We start from the raw sequence: 18,696 nt of genomic DNA on the forward strand, positions 1-18,696 counted from the left end.
CTTCCTAGCTGCCACATCAGCTCTCCTCAGGGTCTATATGCACTCTCTGTGTACCCGTGTGCATGCACACACCACTGGTTCTGCTGCTTGGAAGAACATGGACTACAACTAGAAAGATATTCTAGCCCAGACGTAGAGACATGAAATTTCTGTTACCATGATTCTAAACAAAACCATATAAATTTAGTCCTGGTCAGGGTGGTTCAGTTGGTTGGAGCATTATCTCAAACACCAAAAGATGGAGGGTTCAATTCCCAGTCAGAATACATACCCAGGTTGTGGATTCGATTGGGGTGCATGCAAGAGGCAACCAATATTTCTCTTCCACATTGTTGCCCCTCCCTCAAAAAAATAAATAATTATATATATGGATGTGGAGTATTTTATTGAGATATATATATATATCTCAATAAAATACTCCACATCCATATAAACTTAGCCAAGTGAGGGCAGAAAAGTGCAACTGGCAAACCCAGAGCAGCTGGTTCCAGTGCAGTTGCTCATCCTTACTGGTGGCATTCTTCTGTGCATTGGGTCTTGAAGAGGGACACAGACATTCCTTCAGTCACCACATTTCAGAACAAGCAGCTTTCTTCCCACTCACCTTCAGAATGGTTTCAGCCTGTCTTTCCTCCCTCTTCTGAACTGCACAGAGGACTAACATGGCTAGCCGGCATCTCTATTCAAGTAGCTCCGGTATCCTTTCATTCTGAGGACATGTAACCCTTTCTTTTGTACAGATTTTGGTTCCTTACTTCCTCTAAGGGAATTTTAATTAACTTTTGCTGTGGTAAGTGATATGCCTGGGTCTGTTCGAACATGCTTTCTTCCTTTACTCTGTACAGTTAGAATGAGGTTTCTTTGCACCAAATAAAGCTTATCACAGCTCTTATTTATAATCTTATCTAACTTTCAAAAAATATCAAATTTATACTTACATTTTTCTACTAAAAAAAACTATCAAAAGGATCCAATATGTGCTCTCTCTGGGGCTCACAGGCATTTCCCCCCTTGCTTGTTTTCTCAAGAGACAAGTAACTAGGGGGAGCAATAGGTAGTGGCAGCTTGTCCCTGGCTAACCCCCTAAACCTGCTTCCAAAGGATCTCCTTCTGCCTCTGTAACTTGTCTCCAGAGGCCACGCAGTCCAACTTCTTCTGCCTCTGTGACTTTCTAAAGGGCCAAGGCAGCTCGCCTAGGATGGACTCTTTCTCGTTTCCAAAGGGCCAAGGTAGCTCCAAGGAGGCTCACTCCTGTTGCCATGATCTTACCTCTTCTGTCTTAAGCCCTTCCTTTGTTTCAATGACCCCAGCTTTAATAAATGAACTCAAAAAATAAAAAAAAATAAAAAAAAACAAAAACAAACAAACAAACAAAAAAAACTATTAATTCAAAACCTACACTTTACCTTTCCCAAACCAAGCGCGACTAAAAACAAACAAACAAAAATTCTTAGGGAGAAAGAAAGAAAAGGTAAAAAAGCAAACACATTAGCTCATAGTAACGTCACCTAGCCACTTTTACCACATTGCAGAAATTTAGATTTTTGTTCCAAATTGTAATTTTTCCTTTTATACTATTATCTTAAGAACATTTTAAACCACTGCCTTATTTAAAATATGAAACTGTTTTCATTCCTTTTTCCTAATGTTTCCACATATATATTGTCTTTCCAAATATATCCTCTGATAAATCAGATAGCAATCATAAATGCACCCTGTATTATTGCACGCATCCAAGTATTATTTTGCCCTCATCCTGAATAACCTAGGCATACAAGCCAGGTTCCGAATCCTTTCCCCCTCAGCACTTTCATTGGAAAATCACGTTCATTTTCTTCTGTCTCCCAGTGTCACAGACCAAAGATGCCAATCTGATCCTCGCTTCCTTCTAGGGTAGCCTGTTTATCTCTTTAAGCTGCTTTTATGTTTTTCTTTGTTCCTGGATTCTGAACTATCACCAGAACTTGTGATGTGTTTCCTTTTGTTTTTCAGACTCCTTAAAAACATTTTTTATTTATTTTTAGAGAAGGGGAGAGAAAAATCAATATGAGAACAGGACATCAATCAGTTGCTTCCTACTTGGTCCCCCTACCGAGTATCAAGCGCACCTGACCAGGAATCGAACCAGGAACCTTTCGGTGCACAGGACAACACTCACCCAACTTAGCCACACTGGCCAGGGCTTGTGATATGTTTTTAATGGTCCCTCACTAGTACTTGGTCAATCTACAGAAACCTGTGCAAAATCATCTTCATTATTATGTTCCTCTTCCACCTCCTTTTGAAGCTATTAGATGAATGAATGCTAGTACTTCCAGATCTATCCACTGTGACTACACTTCCCTTTCATACTGTTCATCAAGAACTCCTCAGCAAGCCCTGGCTTAGTGCTGTGGTTCAGTTGGTTGGCCATCATCCTGTGCATTGAAAGGTTGCCAGTTCAATTCTCGGTGAGGGCACAAGCCTAGTTTTGGGGCCTGATCTGCGGTAGGGGGTGTGCAGGAGGCAGCCAATTGATGTTTTGCTATCACATTAGTATTTCTCCCTCTCTCATTCACCCTTCCTCTCTCTCTAAAAAATCTGAAAAACAAAAAAACAATCTCAGCTCAATTTTTCTTGAATTAGTTAAAACACAGATTTGAAGTTCAGCCTGAATATCTTACATAGTATTTTTAATTTCTACAAATTGACTGTTTCCTTATCTAATTTTGAAGTGCTATGTGTGTTTTTTTGTTTGTTTGTTTTTAATGAACATGCCCCCGATCCCTAAGGATAATGTTCACTTCCTTTCCTCTATGAACTCTAGGCTGGCCTTCTGTGTGGGCCTAGTACCACCCGAGTGCTGGTTTTCTTCACATTGCTGACTTCTGATTAGCTCTCCTATTCTATGTATGACTTCCTGTCATGCTGCCAGTTCCTTGGTAACTGATGATTCCTGATACACATACTTAAAATGCAAGGCAAGAGAAGAGTTGGATCTGTGGCTGTGGTATATTACCTCTGGACAGTTGAGATCCGGGTGTCTGAACATTAAGTGCAGGTTCTGATGAAGCAGTCGTGACTCAGGAGTGAACACAGAGACTGTTAAGTCAGGGGAGGTAAAGCAAGCACCTGCTAAGGGACTAGTGCCGTGGTTTTCTCATCTAGAGTGACGCTGGCAGTCATGGCTAGCCTTTGCTTCTCTAACCTGGGCAGTAAGGGTCTAGCGTCAATATCCACTTTTTGGAGGTTTTCTTTTTCAACTCAAAAAGTGGCTGAGAGTTTCTCAGCTCTACTTAGTTTTTGTATGAATCTGTCCCCATTTGCTTTGTATCTTTCAGAAGTTTCTCAGTGTTCTGGTTTGCTGGTAAAGTGACCTTTTTATATTAATAGTAACAAAAACCTGCAAATTTTGAGGAGTTATTTTAATGAAAATTTTTATATATCTGTTCATTGCATAGATACAACCCTTTTGGTAAACAATTTGGCACTCTGCAAATTCAACATCTAGGAAATTTATCAAAAGAAAGTAAGGAGGGTGAGGAAACCAAGATAGCAGCCTCACACAACAATTTCAAAAAATACAACTACAATATAAAATGGACATTATCCAGAACTATAGGAAAGTTGACTGACTGGAAATTCTACAACGAGAAGGAAAGAGAAAATCAGAAGGAAAATCAGAGGAGCTATGAAAGCCTAAGGTATGGAGACAGGGTGCGTGTGCGGAGAGCAGGGAGGCAGAGAGGAGGGGGCGGCTGAGTGCCTGGCTGGTGTTCTCTAGCGGGAAGGAGATAAAAGCTCCGGACTGTGCTGAACCGCAGTTCCAACAGCCCTGAATCCCAGTTCTGAGTGAGACCCTGGGAATCCAGACACATACAGAGGGAATCTGGGCTGTAAGGTGGAAGCTCAGGGGAGTGGCGAAAGGCAGAGCCCCCGAGTCGCGCACATTTCACGCAGAGGACAGACTGTTGATTGAGCCGCTGGATTGCCCTAGCGGGAAGGAGACATAAGTTCCGGACTGCTCTTAACCCTACTTCCAACTGAACTGAACCCCAGTTGCGGGCTCGTTGGGGAAGAGACTAGACTGTCTGGGCGAAACTCGAAGGCACCTTTCTCTCAGAGGTGCTTGCAGCGAGTACCAAAGGACACTGCGGAACACTGAGACTCAGGAACCTCATAGGGTGGGGCTCACCGGAAGCCAAAGCTCTAGGCTCCACCATGAAACTCTGCCCCATCCAAGCTGAGCACAGAGGCTCTTGCAGTTTTCCAAGTCTATTTGAATAAGGCTGTCTCCTGACATAGATACAGCTGATCCTCCCATCCTACCAACTCAGGGAAGCAGCAGAAATGCCGAGACAAGGAAATAGATCACAAACGAAAGAAACAGAGGACAAAAAGCGAATGGATATAGAGCTCAAAACCATGCATATAAGGTTTTTCAAAAATCTCCTAGAAAAGGCTGATAAAATAAATAACTTATGAAGATATGAAAAAGGATCAACTAGAAATAATAAAGGATCAACTAGAAATAAAGAATACATTCTCTGAAATAAAAAATATTATGCAGAGTCCTAAAAACAGAATGGAAGATTGCAAGAATCAAGTCAAAGATTTGGAACACAAAGAGCCAGAGGACACTCTTCCGCAGAAGCAAGAAGACAAGAGAATCCAGAAAGTTGAAGACAGTGTAAGAAACCTCTGGGATAATTTCAAGCGAACTAACATCAGAATTATGGGGGTCCCAGAAGATGAGAGAGAGCAAGATATCGAAAACATATTGAAAGAAATAGTGACAGAAAACTTCCCCCACCTGGGGAAATAGACTTACAAGTTCAGGAAGCAGTCAGAACCCTAAATGAAAGGAATCCAAAGAGGACCACACCAAGTCACATCATAATTAAAATTCCCAAGAGCAAAAGACAAAGAGAGAATATTAAAAGCAGCAAAAGAAAAGCAGGTAGTTACCTATAAAGGAGCACCCATACGATTGTCAGCTGATTTCTCAACAGAAACCATGCAGCCAGATGGGAATGGCAAGAAATATTCAAGGTGATGAATAGCAAGAACCTACAGCCAAAAATACTCTACCCAGCAAAGCTATCACTCAGAATTGAAGGCCAGATAAAGAGCTTTACAAATAAAAAAAAAAGCTAAAGGAGTTCATCACCACCAAACCAGAATTATATAAATTGCTGAAGGGGGTTCTTTAGGAAGAGGAAGAAAATAAAGATAAAAATTATGAACAACAAATATGTAACTATCAACAAGTGAATCTAAAAACCAAGGGAATTAAAAAATCTGATGAACAATATTAACTGATGAATATAATAGAATCAGAAGTATGGAAGGAGAGTGGACTGACAATACTTGGGGAAAAGAGGAGTGGGGGTGCGGGAAGAGACTGAACATAAACTGTGCACCTATGGATGAGGACAGTGGGGGGTGGGGAAAGGGCAGAGGGTGGGGTGGGAACCTGGTAGAGGGGAAACAATGAGGGACTTTTGTAATAATATGAACAATAAAGATTTATTTTAAAAAAAGAAAGTAGATGTCTTTAATTTATATGTAATATATATGTATGTAATATCAGAAAGTGTTAAGATGAATGATATATTCAGTCTAAGTTTTCTACTTTTTAAAAAATTCAAAAGTGCAGAACAATTTGAACTGTCATTTCTGTCATCTATGGTGAGTAGAGAATTAAGAGAATCCTACCAATGTTGATTCTAAAAACACAAATAATCTTGACCCATAGCCAATATTTTATCATATGTTTTATTTTAAATTTGTTTGAGATAATAAAGTATAGACTACAATAAGACTACTTCATATTGTATTAGTGTTTAATGAGCATTCTCTTGCTATTGAATAATTTTAAATAAATGTTTTATTGGCAAAAAAAAAAAAAAGAAAGTAAGGAGCACAAAGATATAGCTAGTAATGTTTTGGGCAAGTGTTCATAATAGGGGGAACTGAAAATAAAAAAATGTTTAACAGGTCTGACTGATTCAATAAATAAGAATGTATCTTTAAAATGAAATAACTACATACTACTAAAATCATAGAAAAGAACTTAAAGACATTTAAATACCTACAAATGAAGAAAATGTGACCACATGAAAAACTTTATACACACAAATATCCATTCAGATATGTAGAAAAGACTTTTAAAATATGCATTAAATTATTAACAGCTGCAATCCCTGGATAATGGCACTAGTGAAACTTTCACACTAGAAAGTTAAAGATTATATTAATCAAGTCCTTACATTTTATTTTAATTGCTAATTTAGATTTTTTAAGTAACAACAAAAAAATTAAAACTTACTTTAGTTGAAATGGTCTCTATAGAAGCAAGAAATAGAATATGTCAGACCACGAGAATAAAGTGTGAAAAGGACACAAGCACACTTTGGTCACCTCTAGACCGTGCAATCTAAGAACAGCACAAGCAGAAATGTGACATTAAGTATTTAAAGTAACTCTCTCATTTAAAATGGGGGCTCGCCGAAACCGGTTTGGCTCAGTGGATAGAGCATCAGACTGTGGACTGAAGGGTTCCAGATTCGATTCCAGTCAAGGGCATATACCTTGGTTGCAGGCACAAACCCAGTAGGGGGTGTGCAAGAGGCAGCTGATAGATGATTCTCTCTCATCGATGTTTCTAACTCTCTATCCCTTTCTCTTCCTCTCTGTAAAAAAATCAATAAAAGCTGAAACTGGTTTGGCTCAGTGGATAGAGCATCAGCTTGGGGACTGAAAGGTCCCCAGGTTCGATTCCGGTCAAGGCATGTACCTTGGTTGCGGGCACTTTCCCAATAGGGGGTATGCAAGAGGCAGCTGATTGATGATTCTCTCTCATTGATGTTTCTAACTCTCTATTCCTCTCTCTTCCTCTCTGTAAAAAAATCAATAAAATATATTTTAAAAAAAGAAAAGAAAAGAAAACGGGACAGAAGCTGGGTAAGTTAAAAAAAAAATCAATAAAATATATATTAAAAAAAAAAAGAAAGGAGGATTCGAAGATTTAAAAAATAAATAAATAAAATGGGGGCTTCTTGAATATGGTGATTTTGATTCATGTTCCTTTTGATATATATCAGCCTAGCCTGTGGGCTGAAATTGGCTCTCTGACATCCCAAGGGGTCCCAGATTGCAGATTGTGAGAGGGTGGTTCTCAGGTGACACACCCAGAATTCGGCTCCCTCCTCTCTGGTTCCAGGTGCATTACCCAAGAACCACAGCTGCTAAGTGACTTCAGCTCAGCAGCTCCTGCGTTGGGCGTCTGCCCTCTAACGGTCTGTGAGCATCATAGCTACTAGCCATAGCCGGTCACTTAGGCTTTTAGATAGATGACAGATCAGATTGTTAACAGCCCTTAATCTCTTGTACTTTTCCTGGCAAAGAGTTTAAAATGTTCTTAACTATCACCCACCAGATAGTCAACAGACAGCAATACTGTATACAGGCACCAATACATTATTTCATTCAACCGAAGTCATCTGAAATTACAGTTAGGTGCAAATAACAGTTCAAGGATAAAAGTAGAGAAACCAGAGTTAAACGCTGGTCATTATTTTCCTATTTCTTGAGGCAAATTATTTAGGGGGGAGGGAAAAATAAAGAGATTGGAAAGTATGTGGCTTCATTATGGATGATATCTGTCCTGGTGGTTAAGATCATTTCTTGGTTTCCATAGAAGTGGTAACCAAGTACACAACATCTTACCACCTGTCACTGCTGTAACTGTGTGTACTAATTCCCACACAACTTGACTTAGTTCTCTACTGTGCCTAAGCTGTCAGCCCTGATGACGGTTTAGGCCAGTGCTTCTCTCGCTCCAGCCTGCTTCCTATCACTTGCAGGTGTGGAGAGGGATCAAAGGCTCAAGCAGGCTCCAGGTGCCGCTGCACCTGCTAACCCAGCACCACACCTTAAGTAATGTGATTCAGAACGACTCTAATTTCTATCACCCATGTTCCTAAAAAGAGTAAACTGAGAGCATAGGAGACATTTATGTTCTTTGCTCAATAGTTTAAATAAGTTCTGAAAGTACCATTCTAATTTGTCATTAAAAAGAGAAATCCAGTGTTGAAAGAACTTTCATCTAGACTCCTTTAATAATTTAAATCACATGTGTCAAACACAAGGCCCGCGGGCCAAATCCAGCCCGCCAGGCCTTGCAATGTGGCCCGCACCGCGCTGTCATCACTGCACTCCGCTGTCAGTTTATGACATTGTCAGTTTATGACTGTTCAGTAAACCATTCGGCCCGCGATTTAGGCTGGATTTTAGATTTTGGCCCCTTCTCTGATTGAGTTCGACACCCCTAATTTAAATGAACAACTTATTTCTCATTAGTTAAATATTTTATTTTGGTAGCCAATATTTAAGGGTGCCATACTTTCTTAAATTAAAATTTTTAATTATCACAATTCTCTGAGCTATACCTATTATACACGATATACTTTATTATATAAACTCAGGGCCCAGTGCACGAATTTGTGCACCTTGAAAGGAACTGTGATCTGCAAGGCTGTGGAGACCACAGGAGCAGGTCTCAGCCCATCCTCCAAGCCCTCGCTTGGCCCCTCACGCCCGGCCCCTCCCGCCCGACCCCCCAGTCCAGTCTGCCAGCATCCCCGCTCCAGCCATCCGCTCCCACCTGGCACTCCCAAACATGGAGCGATTCGGGCAGGTGCCAGCAGCAGTTGCAAGCAGTGGTTGCTGCACCAATCGCCCCTCAGGAGCAGGGGGAGGTGGAGAAGCTCTCAGATCAGGGCCAGTGCTTGCACCTGCTGACGGCAATGAGCGGTTGGGGCAGACACTGGGCGCTGGCAGCGGGTGCGAGCGGCGGCTTGGGTGTGGGCAGTGGGTGTGAGTGGGGCCATTGCTGACAGCAGTGCAAGAGGTGGCTGCAGGCCCCAACCATCCCTCAGGAGCAGAGGGAGGTGGAGAAGCCCTGAGGGGCAATCATGGCCGGCAACCGCCTCTTGCACCTGCTGACAACACTGAGTGATCAGGGCCAGTATCAGGAGCCAGGAGCAGGTGCTAGCGGGGCTGGCGTGGGCACCAGGTGCCAGTGCCAAGTGGGACTATGGCGTGTGGGAGCGAAGAATTTTCAGTAACCACCAGAGGCTCACCCCGATGGCAGTGACTGGTGTCGTGCCTTGATCTGGCAACCCTGCTCACCCTTTCCACCATCCTGCTGTGGCCAACACTCGCCATGTTATGTACGAGTGCCCCCTCTCCCCTCCTCCTGTGTTCAGCACACATCCTTGTGACTGGTTGTTCCGCCATTCAGTCTATTTGTATATTTATATATATAGATTACTGACATTCTTTCCTTATTCTATTTAGTACTGTGATATAAAAGTAGTTCCCTTACTCTGTTCCAGAAGATTTCAGAAGGAAATAGTGATTCAATTAAAACAATGGTCTTTTGCAAGATATTTATCAGCAAGTAGAGAGGGGAAAAGCCTGTTTTTCTGATTGCCTGTTGCTCGATAAAAATTCTATACCAATATTGTCATTCCCAGCTTAGAGTGACAAATATAAAAATAAGAGAAAGAAGTCAAGTGTCCCATCCCAATCCTTACGGTGTCTTTCATTACTTTGTCTACACAGTGTGCCTGAAAACACCCGAGATGTCCAAGTGCCCCAAGGGTCTTGCACAGGGCTATTCGCTGTCACTGGTGTAACACAGTGAGTATTCACTCACTGGTATAACCGACGTATTGCAAGTTGACCGAAAAGTATTACATGTTTTGACCAATTTAAAATTGTCAGCACCTTGACTTAAACACTTGTTCTAATAGTTATCTAGTCTGTTTATGACTGAAATAACACATTTTTCAGAGATGAGACAACAAAACATGTTCGGGAAATATCATGTGGTAATGAACATGAGTTCTAGAATCAGACTGTCCTGTTTCTGAATCGTAGCTCAGGCACTTGTTAGTTGTACGGCCTCGGTCAAATAACAGAACCTCTACATACACAGAGTGCATGGTTCCAACTTGAGAGGGAGGCCATAAAAATGACAAGAAACTAGAGTAGGTATGTGGGAGGAGGACTATGATGACAATCTTTGTCAATGACTAGTATTATGTCTTGAAGAAAAACATTCCCTGGAAATAGGTCAAATTAGTGTACAACAGTAACAGCTCCTGTTCATTTTCCAGATACACGTTAGTAGCAAACAGACCAACAGTGCCCTGAAATGGAAACCTATCCACTATTCAAATTGGGGGAGAAACAAAGAGACTTACATTTGAAAACTGAACCAAAGAACCTCTGTAGCTAAATTCACCTTAGTCTCCCCAACTACAGTACTTTCCCTTCAGGATGTCCTTTCCATGCAAACACATTTCCCAAAAAACCTCCTGGAAAGTCAGGAAAGGCTTGTCCCCAAAATATAGCGTAGCGAGGGGTCTGACCTGCAGGAAGGCACATGTAACCGTTTCTATTTACTTTAAAAACAAAAACAAGACCCAGCTACATAGGCTTCTGGGTGCCTAGGCACTGCTCTAAGCACCTCAGAGCTGATTCCCTGCACCCCGGGCACCTTGGGACAGGCACTGCGGTGCTCAGGACAGTGACTCCGCAGCACTCTCAGTTGTGCATCCTGTGACTCTCCCTCAGGCAAGCAGAGGCGCGGGCACAGGGGCTTACTGCTCAGCATGAGCCTGGCCCTCAAAAGAGAGCCGCAGAAAAGACTCTAATGCTAAAGCTGAAAACCCATGATTCTAATCCAATACTGATTTTAACCATGAGTAAATAGAATGCCAGGAAGACAAAGCAGCCTGCTGACCCCGCCACTGCGCAGCCCTGGTTCCCACCAGCACGGCCCACCTACCACTCCAAAGCTATTATTAACTGCCACCATTGGTGGAATGGGGAATTTTTGTTTAGGTCCTTGTTTCTGTTCCACCATCTTCATATTTGCATTGAGATTAGAAAAACAGGAAAATTTTAACATTTCCTTACATTTCAACTTCTCCCTTTTGCTATAGAGTAGCATGTTTAGGCTTCTTCTAGTGTGTGAGATAAGCACACCTCCTATTAAAGCACTGGCTGGAGTCCCCATGTCACAGAACACGCAGGACCAAAGATCCTTTGAACTCATACACATATGATTTGCAGAAACCTACCCTGTTTCCCCGAAAATAAGACAGTGTCTTATATTAATTTTTTCTCCCAAAGTTGCGCTAGGTCTTATTTTCAGAGGATGTCTTATTTTCGAGGAAACACGGTAATAGTACATGTTAATCCCTTGTGCTTTAAGGGAAAAAGGAACTAGTATATCAAAGCCATGAGTTAACAAGCATAGCTTAGAATGAGGCAAATGAAATCTCTCCCACAAATACATTACAAGCCAAGACCTCAGATTCACGAATGCCTCTATCTGGAAATATGTAAGAATGGATAAAACAGAATATGTTTCATCATATGTACATTACATTCTCAAAGGCATTTATTTTAACCTAAGTAGCAAAATCTTGTTTTACATGAACTGTTCTGGTTTTGCAAAGTTAATGTGTAACTTCTTTTATTCCCCAAAGTATTTAAGTTTTTATCATCACCTTCTATTATGCCAAGAAATGGTTTACCATTTGTGGTGATAATACGATGCTGATGGAGATAGGACACCAGTTATCAGATCACTGGATATGGCAGAATAATGGGAAATACAATGAAATTTAGAACTTTATCAAACCTCAGGGACACAAGAGCATACTTACCTTCACATTTTAACTTCCCAGGTCATTTCATGAACTGAGTATCACAGACATTTATATTACATACTCACATGTTCATTTAAATAGACAGGTTTGCCTTAATCACCAATAATTACCGAAAGGAATTTTTTCATGCAGACCTTCCACAATAAGCCCAGAGGCCTCTTGCATTCTTCAATCACTATGGCAGTGACCAAAGGCACAACTCCTTCAATAGGAATAATTTGGAAACAACTGCTATGAGAGGCTCCGGAGGTGCTAGGGTCAAGGAATCTATGATAAAGACTTAGACTATCAGCACTGATTTGTTAGAGTGGTTTCCATGATGCAGTAGCACCCGCTAGCGGATACTTGTGAAATCTATTGAATATAATATAATATAATATAATATAATATAATATAATAGTATAATACAATATAATACAATATAATACAATATAATATAATATAATATAGGTGGATAGTATTATTTAAGATAATAGTCTCTCAAATTTCTCCTTGGACATGATTATATTACAGACAAAAAACAAATTGAGGGAGAAAAGTGGTTTCAGTAGTCTGGTACTTATAGAATTTATAACACATTTGTCACTAAAAATACATGGCTATTTAATTAGCTTTCAACATGCATATCTTTCTCTAAATTAGATGCTCTTCATTCATCTGAAAATGTTATAAAGCAGTGCGTGTGCCAGGCAGTGTGCTAGCCAGGCCCTCAAGCATGAGCTATGTTTTGTCCAGCACCAGACCCAACACCCAACCTGCAGCCAAAAATGCAGCCCTTCTAAAGAGTGCGGGAGAGGGTCACGACAACCTGCCACGAGTGATTCCTCTCCCACCAGTGCAGCTCCCATCAAGCTGGAGAGAAAATCAGAGCCAAGAGGCTTTTAAAGGCTGGAAGGACAGACCTAGGCACCCTTAGGCCAGGCCAAGGCCAAGGCCAAGGCCAAGGGCGTGGTCAGGATATGATCCACTCCATGATTCAGTGTGCAGTAAGGTTATGTGAGGCTGGCTGCTGTGGGCCAAGACAAGACCTCCTTACTACAGGAGACTGACCTCATGCTCCACGTAACCAAAGGCCACAGCCTGCTACTTAAAAGCAAGTTTCAGAATTGCTTACTTGTGAGACGTCCTTTTCTTCATCATGCTTGCAGATACACCAGCATGGCCTAAAAGAGAAGTGAGCATCAGTCAATGAAAATCGGATAAAAAAAATAGTTCAAACACAAGAAAAAAAATAACTTTGAAAACTACGACAATAAAGCATGAAATGAAAATAAACTGTAAATGGCCAATATATGAGAAAGCCATTCATTTATTGAACTTTCAAAAAGGAGATGCAAGGGATTGAGAAGATAAAATGATGAACCGTTTATCTCCCCAAATTAGCCATAAAACACAAACCAAAATCATGTGGGCAAGAAAATATAATCAAATAAAAGTGACAATCCTAGCCAGAAAGTACTAAAAGTTACAGAATTTGCCTTCTTGCCACATAACAACTAAAAATCAGGACAGAAGATATGAAACACCTGGACCCAGATAGTGAGAGAATATAGGACCAGAGAGCAGAAAGCCAGGCAGAGTCCCGCACCGAGCTGGGCTCCATTCCCAACAATTGTGGGTGATGCTACATGAAATCAAGAAAAGCATTGTGGTTTTCCTACCTTGAGAGTCAGGCTGGAGCTGGGGAAGGTGAGGTGGCTAGGAGTTATGGGCAGAGTGCTAGCAATGAGATCTCAGCGGGGGCTCCAAACATGGTGGGAGGGTGAGGGACTTGAGATACTAACCTGCACCCTGGGCAGTTTTGCTCAGTGTTTATAGAGTATTGGCCTGTGGACCCAAAGGTCTCGGCTGCAGGCTCAGCCCTGATTGGAATGCGTGGTGGAGGCAACCAATAGATGTGTTTCTCATCGATGTTTCTCTCTTCCCCCTCCTCCCTTCCTCCTTTCTTAAAAAAAAAAAAAAAAAAAAAAAAAATTCAATGGGAAAAATATCCTCGGTGAGGATTAAGAAAAAGAAAGAAGATATTAACTTGCAGAGGCATGAAGGTTGTTGTTCAAAGTCCTAAGCCTGCATCTCTGAACACTTGGAGCAGTCAGTAAAAAACAAACAAAAAAAGGTGCCCCTTAACAGGAAGTCTGTAGAAGCCCTAAGAAAAAGAGTTGCTACAGATCCATCCTTCGAAAACAAACTCCAGTATTAACCAACAGACATCAACAAAAACTGAACACTTCACAACAAATTTCAAAGGTCTAATGCCCCAGGCAAAAACTACTAGACAGACAGAGTGGCGAACTAAACATTTAACAAGCAGGTTATGACTAAAATAGGGTAATTATCGGGCACAGAGGTGAAAATAACTATAACAAATATGCTCAAATATCTAAAAGACACAAACACTTGCTCTGGCTGGTGTGGGCCAGTTAACTGGATGCCATCCATGCACGGAAAGAATGTCGGTTGTTTCACAGTCAGGGCACATGCCCGGGTTTGGGCTTGATCCCCAGGGCGAGTAGGAAACAGCCTATTGATGTTTCTCTTTCACTTGATGTCTCTCTCTCCCCTTCCTCTCTCTCTAAAAATTAATAAAAATTATTTTTAATGAAAAAAATACAAAACACAAACACTAAAAATAGAAAAATAGGAGGAAAAATAAAACTAGGAAAAAAATACATGATCTGTAATTTTAAAAAATTACTGAATGGGATTAATAGATTAGACTCCAAAGATAAAAAGTACCCAAAATGAAACACCACCAAAAAAATAATAATAATAACAATAATAATCTTGGAAAATGAATAGCCTCAGTGATCTGTTGGACCATAACATAAATGAAACTGAACTTCACAAAAGAGAGGGCAGAGGGTTAAAGGAAAAAACAAATCTGAAACATATAACAGCAGGAGTTTTCCATATGTGGTAATTATACCAGTGCAACCATATAACTTACAAGATCAACATAACCAAAGTAAGGTAACAAAAACAAAAAAACAAAAACAAAAAAGGAAAACTGTGCCAAGGCATATCCTAATCAAATTTCTGAAAACCACCAACAAAGTATTTTTAAAACTGCCAAAGAATAATAGATATTAAAAATAGAGAAACAGAAAATACTAATTCCAAATTTGTTGTCAGAAACCAGGTAAGCCAGAAGACAGTGCACTAAATCTTTAAGGTGCTGCTGAAAAAAACAGCATCCTACTACTATGAACTCAGCATACCATATTCAGCAAATACCTTTCAACCCCCAGCATTGATAACACATTAAAGGGACATAAAGTAAATGTACCGATTATATTAAAAAGAGATAATTAATATAAGACAAATTAACTACAGGTTATTTCAAAATGATAAAAAGAGTCAGCCCTGGCCAGTGGTTCAGTGGTTAGGGCAGTAGCCCACGAACAGAAGGGTCTGGCAGGTTCAATCCCCACCCTGGTCGAGGAGCATTCAGGAGGCAACAACCAATGTCTCTCACATTGATGTTTCTTTCACTCTCTCCCTAGAAAGTCAATAGAAAAAATATCCTTGGGTGAGGATTAAGAACAACAAAAAATGATTAAAGGGTCAATTATTCAAGAAGCCATAACAATTTTTAATGTGTTTAGAACCTAATTACAAACTACTGAAATACATAAGGTAAAAAATGACAAAATTTACAAAAAAAGTTGACATGTCATACTTAAACTCTTTTATCCCAGTAATTAATATAACAATGAGTAGAAAATCAGAAAGGATATAGAAGATGTGAACATCACAAGCATTCAACTTGAGTTAGTTGACATTTATAGGTACTAACCCAATAATGGCAAAATACTCATCCCCCAACCCCCCCATGGGACATTAACTAAAATACACCTTATGCTACTCATAATGTAAACTCTCAATACATACATTATACCAACTTGAAATCATATGAAGTTTGTTCTTGGACCACATCAGAATTACTAAACTAGAAATTTGGAAAGACCCCAGTGTTGAAAATCAATCTTCTAAAAATAATTCATGGCTCAATCACAAAATCACAATGAAAATTCAAATATTCTGAATTTAAAAAAAATGAAAACACAATCTATCCAATCTGTGTAATATAGCAAAAGCAGTACTTACTATATAAACCAAAATTTACACTAAGTATCAACAATACAAATAAAACAAAGGACTTTTCACCATAAGCTCAGAACAGAGGTTCCCTTGGGTGGAGGAGGAAGGCTTCTCTCGACTTAGATTAAGGTGACCATTTGTAAACAAAATTTTCTGTACTACTGTTATATTTACAATTCTAAAAAGTTAACTGAAAAAGAAGATAGATGGCCAATTGGTTATGTAAGACTGTCTTAGTTCACAGATAAAGAGGGTGAGCCTTGAACCTGAATTGAGAGAGCCATGCTCACCCACTTTGCATATCTTCAGGGTGAAGAGAAGACACAGAATGGATGGAGGGTCAATCTACCTGAAGCATCCCTGATCACCTCTGGGTGTCAGCAGGTAAGAATGAGAAGAAATGCAAAAGCAAGTTCTACTACCACTGCACCAGCATCAGGACCCCCTCCCTCCCTTCCCACGCTGAACATACAAGGAAAGGGCAGCTGACTTTAGCATTTGGTGTGCCCCCAATGTATAGATACATCCCTGTTTCTGAATCCTACAAAGCTTAACCTGGCCTCACACATCCCCAAGAGGTTGACATTCCCGTTTAGAAGAGTAGCATGGCAGAAACAATTCTATTGATCATTCAAGAAAAGGTAAGCATTCATAATTCATTCTTAATTCTTAGGTATGAATGGACAATGATCAACAGTCACGTAACCTCGGTGGCAGAACTGAGAAAGATGGAAACAGATATCACCACTGTTCACAAAATGGCCCAAGAACTACAAAGATTAATGGAAGAATGGTATTCTCAAGGAACTGAAGATACTCCAGTCATAAATGGGAACAAGAGGCCATGAAAAGGGAAAACAAAAGTTCTTGAGATTAAAAAGAACAGAGAGAACTTCTTGTTTCCAGTACAGTATGTTAAGAGCTTGGAAGTCGTTACTCTGTCCTAGCTGAAAAATCAACAACTCTTCGTACACTGGTCACAGAGCAAACTGCTAATTCCAAAACTAGAAAAAACAGACAAGCCAATACCCACATTCACAACTCACTCAGCAGAGGCCTCCAGGGAACCAGTGCTGCGGGAGAAATTCCGAAGAGTAACTGACCAACTGCTGGAGGCTCAGCGTATGCAAGTCTAAAAGGGAAAAACTCCAGGGAAATACAGTCACTGGAGAGATGGAGGGGAGAGGGTAGTGGGAGCTCCACATTTTTATGAATTTATCTCCAGGATCTATCAGGTTCTCAGAGTGAAGATCTTTGAAAAAATCCCCTCCTGTTTCCAGCAGAGGGAGGGGAAAAGTACCCCCTTTGAAATATACTATAACATTCTGTTCTAAACTGGACCTGCCCTCAAAAGAAACTATTTTATCACAGCCTAGCTGAGCTGAGGCCAGGGAACTATCCAGCTCTCCCTAGCCCCCGGGCAGTCCTGTCTCACAGAAGGGGGAGGATACAGAGAAGCACTTGTGAAGGTCACAGCCCAGTGATACAGACTCACTGAAAGACAGAGACCTGATGACAGCATTACAGAAAGTATCTCTTCCCCCATCCCTGTACCTCACCACCACCTCCCTAAAGGCCCATTCACTGGAGTTCCTTTACCCTATGCATCATGTCTGGCTTACAAATAATTGTTAGGCATATTAAAAGGCAAAAAGCACAATCTGAAGAGACAGACCAGGCATCTGAAGCAGGTTTAGATATGGGAAAATTGGAATTATCAAACTAGTAATTTAACGTAGCTATGAATAATATGGTAAATGATCTAATGAAAAAATAGACAGCATGAAGAACAGGTGAGATAAAGATGATACAAAAAAAAAAAAAAATCAAAAGGCCATGGTAGAGATCAAAAGCATCTAACAAAAATGAAGAATGTCTTTGATGGACTCAGTACACTGAACATTGATAAGGAAATAATCTCTGAGCTTGAGAATATGTCAACAGAAACTTCCAAAACTGAAAAGCAAGCAAAAAAGGCACAGGCGAGAAAACAAAACAAAACAATATCCAAGAACTATGGGCCATTAACAGAGTGTGACACATGCACAATAAAAATGCCAGAAAAACAAGAAAGGAACCAAAACACATTTGAAGCAATGACTGATGATTCCCCTAAATGATCATCAGGCTCCAAACCACACATTCAGGAAGTTCAGACAATACAAAGCAAGATAAATGAAGAGACACCGCTCTCCCCCCCACCCCCCCCAAAAGGACATAGTATGCTTATCAGATTTAAACGCAGAAAATCAGACTTTCAGTCAAGATGGCAGAATAGGTAAACTCTGCTCACCTGCTTCCACAATCACATCAAATTTACGACGACATTATAGAACCATCACTGAGAACCACAAAGACTAGCTGAACAGAAGCCCCATAACTAAAAATATATTTTTTAAAAACCAATCAAGAGCTAAAGCAGTTTGGCTCAGTGGATAGAGCGTCAGCCTGCGGAATGAAGGGTCCCAGAGTCAATTCCGGTCAAGGGCATGTACCGTGGTTGCGGTCACATCCCCAGTAAGTAGTGTGCTGGAGGCAGCTGATCAAAGTTTCTCTCTCATTGATGTTTCTAACTCTCTATCCCTTTCCCTTCCTCTCTGTAAAAAAAAAAAATCAATAAAATATATTTTTAGAAAAACAACAATCAAGACTGGTAGGAAGAGAGGAGACAGATGGGCAGGTCCAATACCCACCATCTGGTGATAAAGAATCAAGAGGGGTATTCATGGCTGCAGAAGTCCCCCACCAAGAGATAGAGGTTGGAGAACTACACCACACACCAGTGCTCTGAGAAGGAGTCTGCTTGACATCAGGCTGTGAAAACCAGCACAGGATGGCATGGGAGAGACTAACACACTCCGTTCTT

General features: G+C 40.6%; 1 protein-coding gene across 8 annotated transcripts in view; it reads right to left on the bottom strand.

Annotated features, from left to right (window-relative positions):
• Positions 1-18,696, bottom strand: part of SPIN1 (spindlin 1) — a 101,949-nt gene that overhangs the window by 18,970 nt on the left and 64,283 nt on the right. For all 8 annotated transcript variants that reach the window (XM_084899081.1, XM_084899079.1, XM_084899083.1 and 5 more), the window contains one exon: positions 12,844-12,892. In XM_084899081.1, coding sequence (XP_084755207.1) covers positions 12,844-12,892 — 49 coding nt within the window. The remainder of the gene's footprint in view (positions 1-12,843; positions 12,893-18,696) is intronic.

Source organism: Pipistrellus hanaki (genome assembly GCF_964339955.1).
Source record: "Pipistrellus hanaki genome assembly, chromosome: 11".
NCBI classification, from domain to species: domain Eukaryota; kingdom Metazoa; phylum Chordata; class Mammalia; order Chiroptera; family Vespertilionidae; genus Pipistrellus; species Pipistrellus hanaki.